The sequence below is a fragment of the Chiroxiphia lanceolata genome, chromosome 16, assembly GCF_009829145.1.
Source record: "Chiroxiphia lanceolata isolate bChiLan1 chromosome 16, bChiLan1.pri, whole genome shotgun sequence".
Lineage (NCBI taxonomy): Eukaryota > Metazoa > Chordata > Aves > Passeriformes > Pipridae > Chiroxiphia > Chiroxiphia lanceolata.
In genome coordinates, this window is record NC_045652.1 from 9,217,419 (window position 1) to 9,235,484 (window position 18,066).

An 18,066-nucleotide genomic window follows, 5' to 3' on the forward strand; every position below is an offset into this window, starting at 1 on the left:
TGTAAGTAAACATTCAAGCACATAAGGTGCATTTGGGCTGAGTGTTTGCAGAACACACACCTAAACTTTGCAAATATGTTGCTAACCATATAAATGCCAAAAGGCATTTCAACACTTCTCTTTTCACCTTCACCACTGGGTGATTCACAAGGCCATGGAAGAGCCAGATTAGTGGGTGTCCTTGGAGCATGTCTGATGCAAGCTGAGATCAGCACAGCAGTTACGTCTGGCAGAGGAAGACGATCCTTATTCCTCCTGATTTGATAAAATGCACCAGGAATCTTGAGGGCAGGGCCAGGACCTGAATTTTTCCCCTACCTTGAGTGCCTTTGTCACTAGGTGAGAGAAATTGCTTTAGGCTGCAAGCAGGAAGGCTGATACTCCTCTAATTCTTCTCTCCATGAATAAAGAGAGAAAGAACAATAGGATACTTTACTTGGTGTGGTTTGAGGATTTTGGTGTATCTATCCTGATTTACTTGAACATAACTAAATTTGAAACTCAACTGACTTGGTGACACGATGCTTTTAGATATGCAGGAGTTAAAAATGGAGCCTGTGAACAGACCACCTGATAAGACACCAGTGTAGTGGATCACCTTCTACACAGAAGATGCAGAATTTCTGTGGGTTTCTGGTTGTGTCATGTTCGTGCCACATGGCAAACTGGTGCTGCCATTACTGACCCAGCCTGGCCACCTCATGTCACTGGCTCGAGCCCCAAAGACCTACACATCAGCCATAGGGTTGGGAAGTGATGAACAGACCATTTCTGATAAGGCTGGGGTAGGGTCGTGTGGGGTGTTGGATAAAGAGGTATCACTTTACAGGTCTGTCTGAAGCCAAATATAACTAACTCTGTTAAAAAGAAAAAAAGCTCATCAGATGTTAAATGGCAGAACAGCTGTAGGTGTCGTAGCTTGTGGCTTTCAACTGAACATATGGCATAAAACTGGTGTAGCTGACTAGAAAAATCACTTTTAAATATTGACACTGCCTTTGATCTTTCTTCTCTTAGGCAGTGAATTTTGTCAACCTTGAGTAGCTGTGTTTTGGTTGGAAGAAAAATGGGAATAACTATGGATTTTTGTTTGTCAAGCAGCATAGCATTGAAACCTGTATGTTGGGATTCAGAAATAAACTTGCTTTTATTGGTCCAACTGTCTGCAGTGTAAACATCACTTGCAATTAGTATATCATAATGATTTTCATCTGTAGTAATAAACTTTTGTAATACATGTAAGTCTTTCCCAATAGATGGCCCCTGATTTTTTATTTTTTTTTTTAATTTAAGGAGGAGGAAGAGAGAAGACTGTGGTTTTTGTGAAGGGGGGATTTGGTTTGCATTAGGCATGATACAAACATGGAATTGAAAACTTTTGAGGCAACTCAGGCACCAGATGTTGTTCAGCAGCAAGGCAGGCTTTTCTGCTAATATACTACAACTCTTCCAGCTTTGACTTTAGACTTTAAAGCTTAGCTTTCTGGCTTTTAAAGAGAAGAATTCATTCTAAAGAGTGACAAAAAGTGGTACCTGGAAATGAGATTGGTAAATATAATTAAATTGGTAGGTTCCTCATAGCTGGGTTTGAAGCTAGGGATGTTACCTCACCTATATGAGTATTTTTAAGAATACTTAGTTCCTGAAACAGGGAAACACCCTTTACATCTCTAGAACAAGAAGGATGGTGCATTTCAAAGTTGGTATGGATAAATGGAGTGGAAGAGAGACATCAGCTTATATAACATTGATTTGAATTGCTCTTAAAAGAGGCCCTCTAGGTATAGCAGAGACTTTGCAAGTAAATCTAGGTCTTTAGTGAAAACTGACCTTTAACATTACATAAATATTTTTAGGTGTTTCTTTCATACCAGTAAACACTCAGTGGGTGTATGGATTGATCTTGAATCTGGTCTTCTTCAAAGTGAAAAACTCCAAAGCTTTTTTCCCAGGGTTACAACACCTGTTAGATGATTTGAGAGACAAATTGGAGTGAATGCCAAAAACATAAGATTTGGCTTACAAAGGGCAGGAAAGATAATTCATAATCCCTTTGTTTTGAACTCCTCTATGTTCTGTGCTTTTGCAGTTGATCCTCTGTTATTCTTTTCAGCCTTCCTTTAAAATTTATAAATCTTTTGTGAGTCTGAACTTGGTTTCCTATGAATCTTACTGACTGAACTACATACTGGAACATCTGCAGGGAAAGAATCGACCTGTTATGCCACATCCTGAATACTGTGCTTGCATGGTAACCTCCAAGTTATTTTAGTGGCATAAGTGCTAAAGAGCATCTACTCAGAGTACCCCCATCCCTCACAAAAGAAGTAATTATTAATGTAAGAACAGTAACAGATATGGTATTCTCATACTTGATTAGAAACTGGTAGTGGATCCTATCTTATATTTTGACCATTTTGTATACTTTTTATTGCTATTGAGGTGTAATTCAGTTGTTGTATTGTCCTACAACAATGACCTAAGCACAAATGTGGAGGAAAAGGTGTTGAACTTGCTTATAGTTACTTAGCTGCAGTTAATTATGTGTGTGAGCTATTTAAAAAATGCTCTGATATGACGTAGTTTGAGGCTGTATTAAAATTGCATTAATTGGTCAGCGGTTGAAAATTTAGATGAGGACTAACTACATTTCCTTTTACAGTGCTCTGCTTGTGAGCAGTTGTAGATACAAACCAGTTCTGGAAGCTCTGCCTGTGGGCACCACGTGGTGGGACCGGATGACCCCATGACTGACTGTTAAATGTGGACTGTGCCTTGCAGAATCAAGTGGTCTTCCCTCCCCAGCGTTGCTAATCCCTTTTTCCTCCTCAGTTTTGCAAACCAGCAGGATGCTGTTATCTTTTCCCCCTTCACACCAGAGGTGGTGCTTTTCCTACAAAAGTGTAGCTTTTCCACTAACCTTCTGCATTGCTTGCTCTGGGCGTGACTAATCTCCTCATAAGAGAGGGTACAGGGCCTGATTTCTGATGGAGTTTTGCACTGGAATAAGTAGAATTAACCGTATGAAGTACCTCCAAGGCTGTGGTAGGGAAAGATTAGCAGTGTCAGTTCCCTGGATTTTGGGAAAGGCAGAAGGGAGAGCACCCTGTTTCCAAGGAACCACTACCTAGAACATAGAATTAATAGAATTTTTGCCCAGAACAAAATACATATAAATAAACCTAAATAAGTAATTCTCTCTTCCCCCTTTATATAGCAACATCACTTCAAGTGCCCATTGCAGGAAAATAAATTCCATAAGTAAGAATGGGAAACATCCCATCTTCAACTGCCAAATTCCTTTGATGACTTTGAAAATTTTCTTCTTGGAAATACCTTCTCCTTGTTTGTCATTCTGGGCATATGTGTTGGAACTACTGTTACAGGTACAGGGAATTAGCCTGCCATGACCAAAGCACTGCATTTTCTTTAGACCTTTCAAGTTTCCCCCAGGTTGGTAGCAAGTACAGCTGTGCATTAGACAGCTGCAGCGTGGTCTTAGATGGATCTACACCTTTTCCCACTCGAGTTTATCAGCTCAATAGAACTTAGAAATTTTCCAAAGACGACTTAACTCCTGCCCTTGTCTGTGGCACGACGAGAGTTCCAGGGAATGCCTTAACTGAGCTGCCCTTATTTTACACATGTCATTCCCTGGCACGTGACTGTTACCTAACCAGCAGCAATGAATGTTTTAGTGTGCCCAGATAACTCAGCTCCATATCCTGTGCTCATTACTAAAACACAGAACTTACCAGTGTCCTTGCCACACTGGCGATGCGCTAAGATTTATGTGACCAGCACCTCATTAGGTGCTCTTCGCTTAGCAAAGATGGTTTAACAAGTCCACAGGACACTATAGAAAAGCATCTTGTTTGAGCAGAAATTGTCTGGCACTCACAAATGGCTTTTCTGGCAGAATCACCCCATCTCATCAGGACAGCGAGGGGGGGAGAGCAGGTGGGCTCTCTGGGAGTGGTTGGATGCTTTAACCTCCTCACTAGGCATATTGGCCTGTAATATTTATTTAATGTTAGTGTTAAGCATTTTGCTGAGGATGTGGTTGATGTATGGAAGGTAAAAGTGAGGGAGCTGTTGTCACAGAATATAAGGGGTTGCAGATGCACTTAAACCCAAGGAATAGCATTTTCTCTAATAGGAAAGAGTGAAGAGATTTTCAAGTGAGGACAGTAGGGGAGGACAGAGGAGGAGCAGTACCCCAAGCTGAGCAGGAACAGTTCTGAGGATGTTTGTGTGAGAGCATAGCTGCTGACCTTCTAATGTTTGAGCCCCACCTCGTTCACTGCATTGTGCTTTTACCATATTAGTTGTTTCTCATGCTGTGGCAAGCTCCTCATGGCAGTGGCACCTCTCCTGTGTCCATCTGGCACGCTTGATCCCACATGTTCTGGCAATCAAGGAACAGATGAACAGCGAACATCTGAATGGCCGTTATTGTGCTGCTGCTTTCCAGCCGTGGTATTGCTGTGCCACTTTTAATAATTCAGAAGTGATGTAGAGGAGGGGGAGTCAAAGGGCTGCAGCAATCTTTGTTTCTCTCTGTAGCGTGTGATTCCTCCTTGGTGGCTCTGTAGTTACCAGGGAAACGGGAGAGGGATGGCACAGGCACCGCGGGGCTGGAGTGGGACTTGGGGGTCGGCTCCCTGGCAGCTGCTCATTGCACCCAGGGGGAGAACGAGGGCTTGCCTTTCCTTGCTTTGGTGCCTTTCCCCCTCTTTCCCTCAATGGTTTTGTGAAAATTGTTAAATAGGTGATGCTCCCCAGTGTTGGTGTATTTGTTAAAGAGTCTTTTTATTACTAATTCTAGTAAAAACATGCAGTGTCAGAAAAAGACCATTAGTGTCAGTCTGGAGGAGCTGGGTGATCACGAAATCTTTCTCTGGTATTAACTGGAGACTCACTACTGGAAGGTGTTTAATGTGTTTGAAATGCTTTGGCACTTCAGGGAATAGATTTACTGGGAAAGACTAAGGACCACTTCACTAACATTTGCTCAGGGCAGCATTCTCTGATTTGATAAAGGTTGAATCTCATTTTTAGTAATTAGCATATATATCCTAATCACCTCTTGCACAGCCTGCGCTGACCTGAATAATGCCAGTCTGGGAAGCTTTGAGGAGAGAGGCAAACAAGAGCAGGGGAGCAGTTCCTGCACCTCCGGGTCGTCCTTGTGGCTCCTGACGTGTGGGAACAGGGAGGTGGAGGAAGGGCAGATGTGCTCACTCCACTGCACATGTTTTAGGGCTGGATCCATCTTTAAGCTGCCTAATCTACTGGCATTAGCTGTGCTGTTTGCTTCACACCTAAGTGCTTAGATTTGCAGCAATTATGCTGAAGTTGTTCTGAGAGAATGACTTAAAAACCTCTTTTACCTGTGGATCAGAGTGGAACTTGGTGAGTGGTTTGAGATGGACTCTTGGGCTATTCTCTAACTACAGGTAGAAGGAGACTGTTCAGTTTATTATCTCTGTCCCTCCTTCAGTGATAGACTAGATAAGGTTAAACAAGACTTTCTGTGATAAGTTAGTTTGTTGGCAGCTGCCTGGCAACTGTTTGCTTGATTGATTTAGAATGGGACCAACACCATAAAATACCATATAAACACTCTTCTTTTGAATTCCATGGCAAATAAATATGCTTTTTCCACACCAGAGACTTCTTTTCAAGTCTGCATTCAACAGGAGATTTGTCATTATGGGAGAAAGCCCTGAGATTTAATTTCCTTGTGCCCAGTTTATGTACACAAGTGAGGTATTCCTGTGTAGTCAACTTTAACCATAACTACATTCATGAGTTCTTAATGAGGTTGTTTTTCCAGTTACCTTTGTGAAACCTTCAGAAATGGTTCCCAGACCTCTTGCCCTCCATTTGCCTCCCTAGAGTCTGCAGACTCGAGATTCAAAACCTTAAATATGGAGTATATCCCCTTCAGATTTGTAATCCATGGAGCAGATTCAAGAAAAAATACTAGTATGTGCTAGCAAAAGCTTAACCATAAAGTTCACTGTATTTCCTCCAAAAATGGCAGATTCTGAAATTTAATTGCTGACACTGTAAAATTCTGTTAAAAAAAAAAAAAAGAAGAAAAAGCCAGAGTGAAACAATACACTTGGGCACCAGAAGTGGTGTTTAGGAAACCATGCTCTCAATAGTTTCTTGCAACTATCTTTGTATTAAAAAGGAATGCTACTCTGGTAGCTACTCTGCTACTCTGGTTCAGAGATTTTTGTCCTCCTTTTTTTAATTTTCAGTTGTGGGTTTCTCGGTTTGGGTGGGTTTTTTTAGAAAATGACCCTTTGGAGAAGTAGCTGTTGACAGTAAAAAAAGCATTTCGTTGAAAAATAGTAGTTCAAGATAGAATTTTCTTGTGTTTCCTCTAGATATGGCAGTACTGGGCTTAGCTGACATGTTAAATGTGCTCATGGTAATTGAAAAATATCTTCAATATAAACTGTAAATTCATCTGAAAGATGAAGTAGTTGTCCCTTGCTAATACATGCTCTTCTATAGCAGCTGTTCTTTAGTTTCAGTTAACACACAAAATGGAACCAAGTCCAGCACAGTGGCTCTTATCACTGTTGCTTTTGCCAAATTTAAAAATGCACTAAATTATTGCCACTGAAGTTAGGAGAGGTCTTTGAATTCAGAAAACATCTACTGAGTGTGTGATGTCATTCTGATGAAGTCATTCTTTGATTAGAAATGCAGTTTGGAAAAAACTGACTTCTGCTGTAAGTGTAGTAAAATTGTTGATAAATCCTAGTCCTGCAGAGTGATTGGGATCGATTTCCTGTTCTATGATACTGCAGTGAATAAGAGTCTTTATCCCCAAACTCCAGGAGACTGCTTAGTGTTTTGTATGAGGTTCTGCAGTGTGTTCCAGGGAGCTTGACTTTTAAGGACACAGGCACATCTCCCCTCTGTCCCAGCAGCTGAAGTCCAGTGAAAACATTGCAGGCTATGAAAAGCCAACTGAGAAGCAGTTCCTGTAAAACTGTGCTGTACAGGTGTGTGAGCTGTGCAATTTTGCTCGTGTGATTCTGGCTCAGTTTTGTGTAGCCCTGGGGCACAACAGTGGTGTGATTGCTCTATATCTGGAATAGAAATTGCCAGTTTTATTGGGTTTTGTAGCTGTTCAGTTGTTAGCTGAAAATTCATCTCTGAGTCTTTCAGTTGTGTAATTAAAAGGATGTATTTTAATGGGGCTGAATTTTGTAGTCTAAAAAAGGTTACAGGGATGCTTCAGCAAAACTGATTCCATAACAGTTTTGCTTTTGGTTCTTCCCATCCTCTGGGAGTGTATGTGAAGCACTACATCTAATCAAACATGATATGCTGCCTCCTAACCCAAGGATTCTGAGGTCAGAGGCTGATTCTGGTGGTACTTCTTGCTGAGGTGTGAGCACACAGGATCTGTAGAAGTTGGTTCCAGGGTTCTAGGAGGTGCAGTAGGACTGGTTACCCTTTTGACTATTGGCTTAAGTCTTTGTTTAATGCTTTTTTTTTTTCCCCAAAAGAAGCTAAAAAGTATGACAGATGTTTCCCCCTCCAAAGGACATGCTAAACCTAAGCTTCCAAGTCTTACTGTAATTGTTTCTGAGTTGCCCTCTTTTTGTTTGAAACAGGTCAACTAAAACAGTATTTACTTGTAGTAATTTGTGGAGAAAGTTTTTGACTCTAATGCTATCAACTATTGTTTTTTCTCCTAATTTAGATAAAGGATAATTGTGACTATTTAGGAAAACAGTTCAGAAGAAGGGACAAAGTTGAGAAATACAGAACTTACTGTTTAAGAGACACTGGAAGAAATGGGTCTTAATCTTGCTTGTTAAAGTGAGGTTAAAATTTTCCAAATGAATATAACTTCATTATTAAAGCTTAGTAAAAGCTTCTTTATGAATCTCAAAACCACTGAATTAGATTTCAAAGCAGATTTTTTAAATTATTATTTAACAGCAAATACATAATTTTGTGTAAAACTTTAGGGTTCCTGTACCAGTCTTACCATTTTTCTAGGATTTTTTTGATAGATCTTTTGTGTAGATATCCCAGTTTATGTGTGCAGTTATTCTTGTTAGCCATCAAAAGGATTGACCAGAGGGACTCTTGAAGAGCTGTTGTCAAGAAGCAGGGGTTTAAAATGTTTTTAAAATCATACATGAATCAAATGCAGTTTCTGCTGCAAGACTTAGATGATTAAAACTGTATTTACAGATGAGAGGAAAAGGTATTAGACAATTAAAGGCATTTTAGGGGGACTTGAGCTCCTTTTGTTAGATTATAAAAGTACTTCATCTTGCACAGATGAGGGAGTGATCCTCTGTACAATTCAGCTACCACATTAGCTGATACTGGCAGGCTTTATTAGGAGTGCTCTATCCCTTTGATTAGACCTTGATTGCCACTCAGGAACCAGATGCAGCTTGCAGCCATCTCACTTCAACTTGTGCAATTGCATGATGACAGAACCTGAAGATAGATGTTCAAAGCATGCCCCCCCCATCCTCTGTGTTTGAAAGGCTTATTAAGGTTCATCAAGGAAAGAATCCCTTATTTTGGGGCGATTCTGAGCTTTGGTTTGCAATTGAGCGCCCCTCAGAGAGGATTTTGAAAGTTTACTTGCCTCTCTGCTGTGTGTTTTCAGGTGCTCTCACAGTTGGCCTTGTGCGACAGTGTCAAACCATCCATGGACGTGACAGGACCTGTATTCCTCCACGGCTGCCTCCTGAGTGGGTCACTACGTTATTTTTCATCATAATGGGAATCATTTCACTAACTGTCACTTGTGGTTTGCTGGTGGCTTCCCACTGGCGAAGAGAAGCTACTAAATATGCCCGCTGGATAGCTTTCACTGGAAGTAAGTGACCTCAACTGCACAGTTGCCCTGTATGCAGGATAAACTGGTGGAGTCTGAAATAACACTGCAGTGTGGTTAAGGAGCAGTGCTCAGGGCTCCTACTGTACAAAACATTCCCTCTCTTTTAAATACCACATCTGAGGGAAAAATAAGTCTTCCAAAATAAAGGGGTTGGTGTCGTAAGTGACTGTAATTGAGAGGGAATAATAGTCTGTGGGCCCAAGGTGAGAGAAGGGAAGGCCTGACCCCTTGACTTTCCTTGACCTAAGGGAATGAGCAGGGATAGAAGAGGTCAGTCCTAATTTGAGTGTCTGTAGTGTTTCATATTGCCCTACTCCCATGTAACCAGGACTTATTCCCAGCTGCATGGAATGACAGAGAATCCTCTCCCCAAGGCAGTGGAGGCAGTTGGTCCATCTGAGACAATCCATCCCTACTTCAGGTGTCTCGTGGTCACCTGGCTCGGGGTTGATGCTGGTTCAGTCCTGCTTCGTGCTCCCGGTGGCTGCTTTATTCAGAGTATCTGCATCCTAATTGGCAATGCAGGAGGATTGCCCACTGCAGAGCATCTGCTGTGCTTCACAGCACTGAGACTTCAGCTTCCAGGAGTGACCTGCAGCCGTGCTCTAGCCAGAGGGAGGAGTGCCGCCGTCTCTCTGCCTCCCTTGCTTGTGCTCTGCATGAGCACCCATGTAACTCCTCACAGCTGAGCCCTCTCTAGCAGCCCTGTGTTTCCACACAAGGAAACATATCCTATGGCTACTTCAGTGCAAAAGAAAAACAGTTATAATGAGCAAGGGGAATAACTTTCAAACTTCCTTTTCTTGGTGTGTGTTACAGGCTTAGCCCAACTGTGAAATGGTGCCTTAATGGTGGGGAGGACAGCATGAAAAAACTCAAAACCTGAGGGCTTTTAAATTGACTTGAATTATGACATGCCACTAAAGGTAGTGTGAACACTAACTAGAAAATGCAAGTTTGTGGTTTACACGGGCATAAATAAGGTTTAATGGAACTCTGTGACATCTAATGATATCTAATACGAGTAAGATTTAACCTTGTTTTGGGGAAGGGAATAATGTTAAAAAGTGCTCAGCTTCAACAAAGGTACTTCACTGAGGCACTTGTACAATCAAAGCCATCCTTCTGATAACTGTGCTACACAGAATATTAAATTAATAGTGCAGCTCCTGCAGACAATGGAGCTATTGAAATGCTGTATCTGTTGTGATTGAGTTTTATTTATTTTCCGGTGAATGATTGAAATAGCAGATATGAGTATTCCTGAATATTCCACCCCAACTTTTCCAGTACACTTGTTTATCTATACATATTCCATGTATATCTAATATATGGGGGGGGGTTTAATCTCAAAATGCTGTATAAGATTAAGACGCTTACAGTAAGCTGAAGTCAAAGCTCTAGGGCAAGAAAGGGGTTTTGAAGTACTATGTATTAATGTTTTTCTTAAATAAATTGTCACATCCTTGGAGCTTTAGTTTTCTACAACTGTGATGATTAGTTCAACGAAAAAGGCTGGGTTTTGTCTTGGGTTTTGGTTTTTTTTCCTGTAGATTTCTTTAGGCTTGCAACAGGTCCATTATTAGATGTTTCAATATAGAAGGAAATTCTTTTATTTCAGCACACTTGTCTTTTGTTATGAGATGTTTAATAATGAAACATTCCAATTTATTCTTCTTCAAGTCAGAATTAATCATGATTCTATTATGATATGATCTCTGCGTGGATGAAATTCTAAAATTCAATGTCTTTGGTATTCATCTCCAATACATAGAACTCTGTGACGTTTGCATTCCTGTTAACAATGATGATGGGAAATCTGATTGCTTAACTCACTTGTTAGAAAAATCAATTTTGCAAAACAGAAATGAATGGAAGGAAGAATTCTATATTTTTCAAAAAGTTGATGAGAGTGACTTCTGTGGTTCACTGGATGCAACACAAATTAGTAACCTATTTGTAGATCAGTGTTAGGAAGCATGCAGCCATGTGGAATCAACTTGGAATACCACGAGCAGGTTCTTCCTGTGAAGTGCCAGTGCTGTTTAGATGAAAACATGTGTAACTCATTAGAAGGGGGTAGGGAAAACTTCATATTTGTATTTCATCTCGTCTGCAAGCAATTTCCAGACTTAACAGCCTTGTGCAGGCTGCTGGCAGGATATTCTTCTCACAGAACTTTCTGAACACAACTCAGGACGTGCCATCTTAGGCAGGCAGGGAGGTCTGCTGGGACTTCCAAGGGAAGCTCTGGGACTGGCAGCTCTGTCCTTCAAATGCAAGGGGGTCTGGAGTAAATACCTGAGGGCAAAGGAGTCCTCTTGCTCAGCCCTTTCTTTGCAACTCTGACAGCAGCAAGGAAAGCCTGGTAAGAGGTCACTGGCCCAGTTCATGCTGGAATTTATATATAAATGCATAACTTATATTTCTCATGGATTTTTTGCTTGTAACCTTGGCATCTTGGATGACTTCAGATTTTTTCAACCCTGTACCTATAAACATGAATTATTCTGAGAGTGGTCTTGTCTGTCTTGTTTAGGTAAGAGGCAGGTGAAAGACAAAAGTTGGATCTGCCAGTTCTCTTTCCCGTATGCATCTCCGAAGGGATCCACCCAAGAGGGGATTAACAGGCACAGCCTTTGCCTCATTCCCCAGTCACTGGTGGGTTTTCTGCACAGAAAAATGTCTGACCTCTCTGCAAACCAGCTTTGTGGAGAGGAGAGATATTGCTGTCCTTCAGGTCATACTGCATGAGTGACAAAGTCTTCTAAAGGCAAATGTGAAGGTCTTCCTTCATTTTCTATGGATCAGTCCTTCAGGAATCACAGTGTTCCTACTGATGTGATAGGTTTTGTCATTTTGGACATAGACACTATCAAATCTGTCACTGATGTTAGTAGTCTTACACTCTAAAGGAGAGGGTGTGGTGAAGGTGTGAAAATCTCAAATGTAATTTTCATGGTCCTTTGGACAGATACTGTTAAGTTCCATAATTCAAAACAATGCCCAGAGTTTATTCCCTGTGGAGGCTTCCTAGGTGGTCTTATGTATATTATAACAATCTCGGCTATTGCAGGAATTCACAGAGCTCCCTCAAGATCTGTTTACATCTTAGAGATTCAGGCCTCTTGCCACCTGCAAGAGGCAGAAAGGGAATTAATTCTGTGTCTGCTACACTGAATGAGGTGCTTCTCTCAAGGGAGGAGATGTTAGAAAAATCATATTGCTACCTTCCTTCCAGCAGTTACCACAGAGTCTGGTGTTTGGTTTTTGGGTTTTTTAATGAGGATTTAAAAGTTCATGAGCACAATGGACTTGCTTTTTGGAATGCAAGTAAAAATAGGGCAGGATAATCACATCCTTAACTAACAGTAGCTATTCTGTGAACGTCTGTCACTGGTGTTCCCCAGTGAACAAAGTGCTTCATGAGTTATTAAAGATTTGTACCAGGTGCTGCTTTCTATGTTATGTGTCTCTAAAGAGATGAGCAGATATTACAGTGAGCCCTCTAAAGACTAGACCAATTTTTCAAGACTGGATTTTTTGAAGTTGTCATTAGATGCTCAAAACAATTACAAGCTAAAGAATCATGAGAACTACTGGGGGTTTTTGACAGCCACCATTCAGATGCAAACTAGACATTATTGTGTTTTATTACCTAATTATTTTTGTTACCAGAAATTGTAGTCATTAAGTGGCTTTTCTGAAAATTTTCCTACACAAGGAAGAACTTGAAATCAAAAGCAAGTACTCTTAAGGGAGAAGTTCTTTATGAGTTGCTAGAAATTCAATGAATTGATACTACTAGATGTGGAGAGCTACTTTTGGACTACAGCTTGTATAAGAAATTCCTACCCTCTGCCTTAAAAATCTCCTTCTAAAAGAATAAATGAGCTCTTCATATATTGGATTTTCTCATTAGTTTCTTCTTCTTTTTCTGAAATAAATTTATCATTAAGTCCTTCTTAATGACTTCTCAAAACTTTGCCTTAATTCCTTTGCCAGGCTTCCTAATCTGCCAGAGATTTTGATGGATCCATTTTTTATTTGCTATTTCAGTAGACTAAAAATTCAATCCATGCTAAGAAAATTACTTGGACACCCTCCCAGCAGAACATGTGCACAGTGGAAGAGAAAAAAGGTGGCTGGTTCCCTCTGTAGTAAATGTTTGAAATGCATATGCACATCAGCATTCTGCACCCTGCCTGCACGTGCAGAATTTATTTTTGTTCCTGCTGTGAACTGAGGGAGAGTCGAGGTGTCTGCACCCTTTTGTCCTTGGGCAGGAGCACAAGGAGACCCTGGGCACACTCCACTTGGCACACTCCCAGCTCTCAGACCTGGGAGCAGTGATGTGTGTAGGTACAACACACCTCAAGAACAGTTTAGTAGAGAGGGATAAAGATCTGTTCTTCGACCATGTCTGTGAGGCCATCAGAACGTTTCCAGCTGTGTGGTTCTTGAATATAAAAAAGGAGATTTAATCTTGAAAACTGCAGGTTGTTTTCAGAATCCAAAGGCTATTTGCTGTAAGTGTGTTACTGTTAAAATATTAGGCAAGTTTTGTAAAAACTGGAATGCTTGTCACGGACAAACTGGATGTAACAGGAAGGGTTATGCTGAGTTATGACAAAGTGCTTCATCCTTGGGATATCGTTCAAACCGGTACTATTTCTATGTTGTGTTACTAATCACACATCAACCACTGTTTTCTGGACCACTAAAATACAGAGCTCTTCTGTACTAACACTGATCTGCTCAAGAAACACATACACCCATGCTTTCCTCAGATGGACCAGCTGTTTGTTAAGATACAATTGAAAAAAGGGAAACATTCTTTAAGGGTTAGATTTTGTGTAGTGTGGAATTACATGGGCCAATAATCACGTAGATTAAAACCTTCTAGATTAATGTTTAACGCCTGCTTGCTGGGCCCTTGGTTCTGTTTCAGTGGCCTAACGAGGTGGCACTGAGCAACAACGTGGTAACTGTGCAGTTGCCAGATGTTTGCTGTTTGTGCTCCGTCTCTTCCCCTTGGAAGAATAACCCGCCGGTGCGAGCACATTGTGAACGAGACACGAGCCCCCTCCAGTGGAACATCTGGTTTTTCCTGCTCGGTACTGTCAGCCTAAGGAGAGGCTGATCCTGGTGCTGGCTGCCTTTGGCTCGAGGTGTTGTGAAAGCTGCTTTAGGTGTTTTGGAAATCAAGGAGTAGCTGAGGTTCTGATGTGGACTGTGGTTTGTGAAACCGTCCTTTTCGTTTGTGCCCAAGTCCTTTCTTAACTGGGCAAAAATGACTGTAAAATACCTGGAGAAGTAAAGAACTCTGTGACTAACTTGGAGATGGTGGTAGAAGTACATCTACCAATTTTTTATTCTGTTAAGACAGGTCATGATCTAGTGAGCAGACCTATTTACAGAAATTACAGTCAGAACTGGGGTCTTTTAGTCTTCCTTGGGGGTAGTTTTAAAGGCAAGATAAAGCCTACTCATTTCAAGCAATTTATGTACCAGCATATCTCAGCTCTTGACTTTGTTCAGAATACTCTGCTTGCTTTTCTGGGTGCTCTATGAATGGGTAAATATTTTCACTTTAACACAGCAGTGACTGGTTTTTTTTCTTTTTTCTTTGCAGTGATTCTATTCTGTATGGCAGCCCTAATATTTCCAATAGGATTTTACATCAATGAAGTTGGAGGTCAACCATATAAATTACCCAATAACACAGTGGTTGGGTCTTCGTATGTACTGTTTGTCTTATCAATTTTCTTTACAATAGTGGGACTTCTATTTGCTGGCAAAGTTTGTTTACCTGGCTGATGAATGTCTGAACTGCAGGACTTTATTTTGGAAAAGAACAAGACATCAGAATTGCATTCTCAGGAGGATGCCTAAATCAGACTATCAAACACTGACTGAAAAGAGGAATGCTTTGACTTGTTCTCACTATGCACTTTGGATGAAAAAAAGGACAGCCTTTCCCATAACCAAATACAGACAACGTGGACTAATCTCCTGAGCATACTCTAATGCAGTCAGGTCTGCACTGTGATAGGAACTAGTGAAGAATGCTTTACACTGAAAAGCATAAATGCCCCATGTTACTGGACTGTTCCTGTTTTTAACGTCTAACAATTTGGAAGTCAAAGTATTTATGAACTCTGTGGTAGACCAGAGGGTTGCAGAGGAATTCAAGTGAGGCTGGCCTCGCTGTTTAGGAGATTAGTGTTTTACATCTTCCTTCTGATGAGCAAAGCCTTTGGCACCAATGTGGATCAATCTTGCATTACTGCACCAAGAAGCCAATAGATCAAAACATGTTCTCTAAATGTATGTAACAGCAAGAAGACATACATCCCCTCCTCCCCCATAAGCTCTAGAAAACACTAAGGAACGTTTTAAAGGGGGATTTCTTCCTTATATTTATATAAATATATATATAAATATATATATATTTTGCTGATGCAGTATACAGTGTGTGTGTATGTGTGTGTGTGTGTATATACACATATGTATATATATGTATATACACACAAATGGTTCCTGGAAAAGAACTCAGAACGCTTTGCTAGCAAAACACTGTGGTGTGCAAAACTAGAACTCAATAGAAAAAAGCCATTTCTCTGAAGGCCACATAGCTGAGAGTCTTCAGTTTACCTCATTCTTTGTAGCAGCCCTTGATTTTAACAGTTTTTTGTAATAGGTACAAACGATCCCATGCCTTTTTAGGTGCAATTTTAAGTTAAGCTAAAATTCTTTTTATGGTAATTTATTTGTATATGAGGGTAGAAGGTGAGATCATGTCATGCCGTAAAGTTAAAATCCTAATTTTGGGAAACTGACACTATTTAAATTATTAGCAACTGTTGTACAGAAAATCTCTTTTTCTACTGCATTCTTACATTAGCATTCATACATGTTCAAGCACAGCATTTTACCATAGGTAAGCATTTCTCTAGCACATGTCAAATGCAATGTTTAAAGTAATGCAAACACTATTCCACTGCAAAGATGGATGAACTTATTTTCACTTGAGTATTAATTCATCTTTGCCAAAAAAATGAGCAATATAAGTATTGAAAAATATATGCCTTGTTTACTAAAGTTGTTATTTTAAATGTGGATTTAATGACCACCCAAATTTGGAGTAAATATTCCTCACTAAAAGTAGTTTTACTTTTCAGCACATGGATAAACCATTGAACCCATAGACGTCTTAATTCACTACTTGGTCTAACCTTGCAGAAAGTAGTTTGGTGTTCCAGGGAAGCTGCCTGCACTATCAACATTTGTTTTCCAGTTAATCCATGTTTTACCTGAGATTCTTTATGAAAACAAAAACAATAATCCGTTTTGAGCGCTGTTTCATTGCATTTACTGGGGGAGCTGCATTTCTGAATAGACACTTTCCTAAACTGTTAGGGAAAGTGTATTTCAGAATGAGGTGGTTATTGAAACCTAATCAGCAGTGCCCAAATTAATCACTGATCAGATAAGCTGAAGTGTTTGAAAATAACAAAATTTGCACAATTATTTTAAACTGTGTGCCATTCAGACCCTAGTGGGTCCCTGTCCTTCTCACCTCTTCCCTCTCCCCCTCCCAAGGTATTTTAATACAAAAATACTATTTGCTGATTTAAGTCTTTTTTCTTTTGAAATTTTTGAACAAACTTGTCACTGGAATGGTTCATAAGCAACTTTTTCTTTTCCAGTCAGCTCATTCACAGGTAAAATGGAGTGTTTATGGATAACTAAATTTTTCTAAAGTATACTAATCTGTAAATACAGCCAGGCACCTACTTTGAAGTAGTGGTTTAAATATGATTTGGTTCCTAATTTAAGTCTGAGGTCCCTAGTGGTGTTGGTGGAGATAAAAGGCAGGGTTCAGCTGCTTGATATGTGTCAAAATTTTGGTGTTATCACTACTGTGTCCTAAGCTAAAGTATTCACTAAAACTTAGATTATAAATTATATTGAAAAAAAAAAAAGGCTCTTATTTTTTTCAGAAATGTCACACTTGTAAATAGTTCTAGATTTTTGTAACTGGAACACAGGTGGGGGGTGGGGAGGGTTTCTCAGCTGCTAAGATTTCTTCTCCTTCCCTGCTCCCCCCAACTTATTTATTTCAGTTATAGTAACATCATATGGATTTAGGCTTTGATTAAATGGATCATCATTTAATAAAAATAAAAAAACCAAACACTTATCTTGGAGCATACCCAGACTGTGGTTGGCTGACTGGAAATTTATCTGATCTGCCAATGCTATTGCTATGAATTATTAAATGATAACAGAGATTTATCAAATAGATTTATTAAATATTTGAGCATTTTAAGTCCAGAAATAGATGCAGCCATTTGAATTTAAAAAAAGCCCAACCCAATGATTGAAGAGACAGCTGTCAACAGTTGCTTTTAATAAGGTCACTAAGTACTATATAGTACAGTATTTATAGAAGAAAATCAAATCTTGTAAACTGTATATAAAACACTGTTTTATGGTGCAATCATTTGTCAAACTTATGTCCGTTACTTTTTTTTTAAAGTTGTGTGCATTCTTTTCATACCTAAGAGCATCACTGTAAAATCTGCTGAAGACTATTTATAGGTTTTATTTGCACAAGGTTTTGTTTTAAACTACAGGAAGTTCGTATTGAACATGCCTAAACATCTGTAGACTTTTTCAGTTCATGAAAAGCAAATGGTTCCATATGAATCTTCTCCAAAGGTAACCCCATATTTGTGTTGAGTGTTTACATAAACTTTTCTGATTCTGCCAGCCATTATTTTTAACTTTTTGAAGGACAGCTCATTTCATACGTCACTAGAGAATCTCATTTAGTCTTTTGCTTCGACATTCCCCCAGAGGTTTGATGTGCCATCATAATGTAATTTGTGCACACTTGTCATTTCTTTGGCTAACAATATGTAAGATTGGAAACTTGAAATACTTTCAGAAGGGAAACTAGTTAATTTGTCTGTGTAAATCTCATTGTTGAGCTCAGCTGAAATAATTGCCTGGAAGCTGTTTGTCTCGGACCTGGGGAGGGTGTGCTTCCCTGGGCACACCAGTCTGACCATTTAATGTGGTTTTCTGTTGTTACTCTTGCTGGAGAGCGATAGTGAGCCACACCACCCTGTCCCCTGGCCGAGGTGGCACTGCCAGAT

General features: G+C 40.0%; 1 protein-coding gene across 2 annotated transcripts in view; it reads left to right on the forward strand.

Moving 5' to 3' along the window:
- The window catches only part of MOSMO (modulator of smoothened), a 28,119-nt gene extending 11,242 nt beyond the window's left edge, over positions 1 to 16,877 (forward strand). The window contains exons 2-4 of one of the 2 annotated variants that reach the window (XR_004359892.1): positions 8,666 to 8,878; positions 9,719 to 9,825; positions 14,535 to 14,644. Coding sequence is in view for 1 of the 2 variants with exons in the window: in XM_032703992.1 (XP_032559883.1) it covers positions 8,666 to 8,878; positions 14,535 to 14,719 (398 nt within the window). In the remaining variant the exon portion in view is untranslated. Of the gene's footprint in view, positions 1 to 8,665; positions 8,879 to 9,718; positions 9,826 to 14,534 lie in introns of both variants that reach the window. The other variant, XM_032703992.1, reaches the window with a different exon arrangement.
- The last annotated feature ends 1,189 nt before the right edge of the window (positions 16,878 to 18,066 follow it).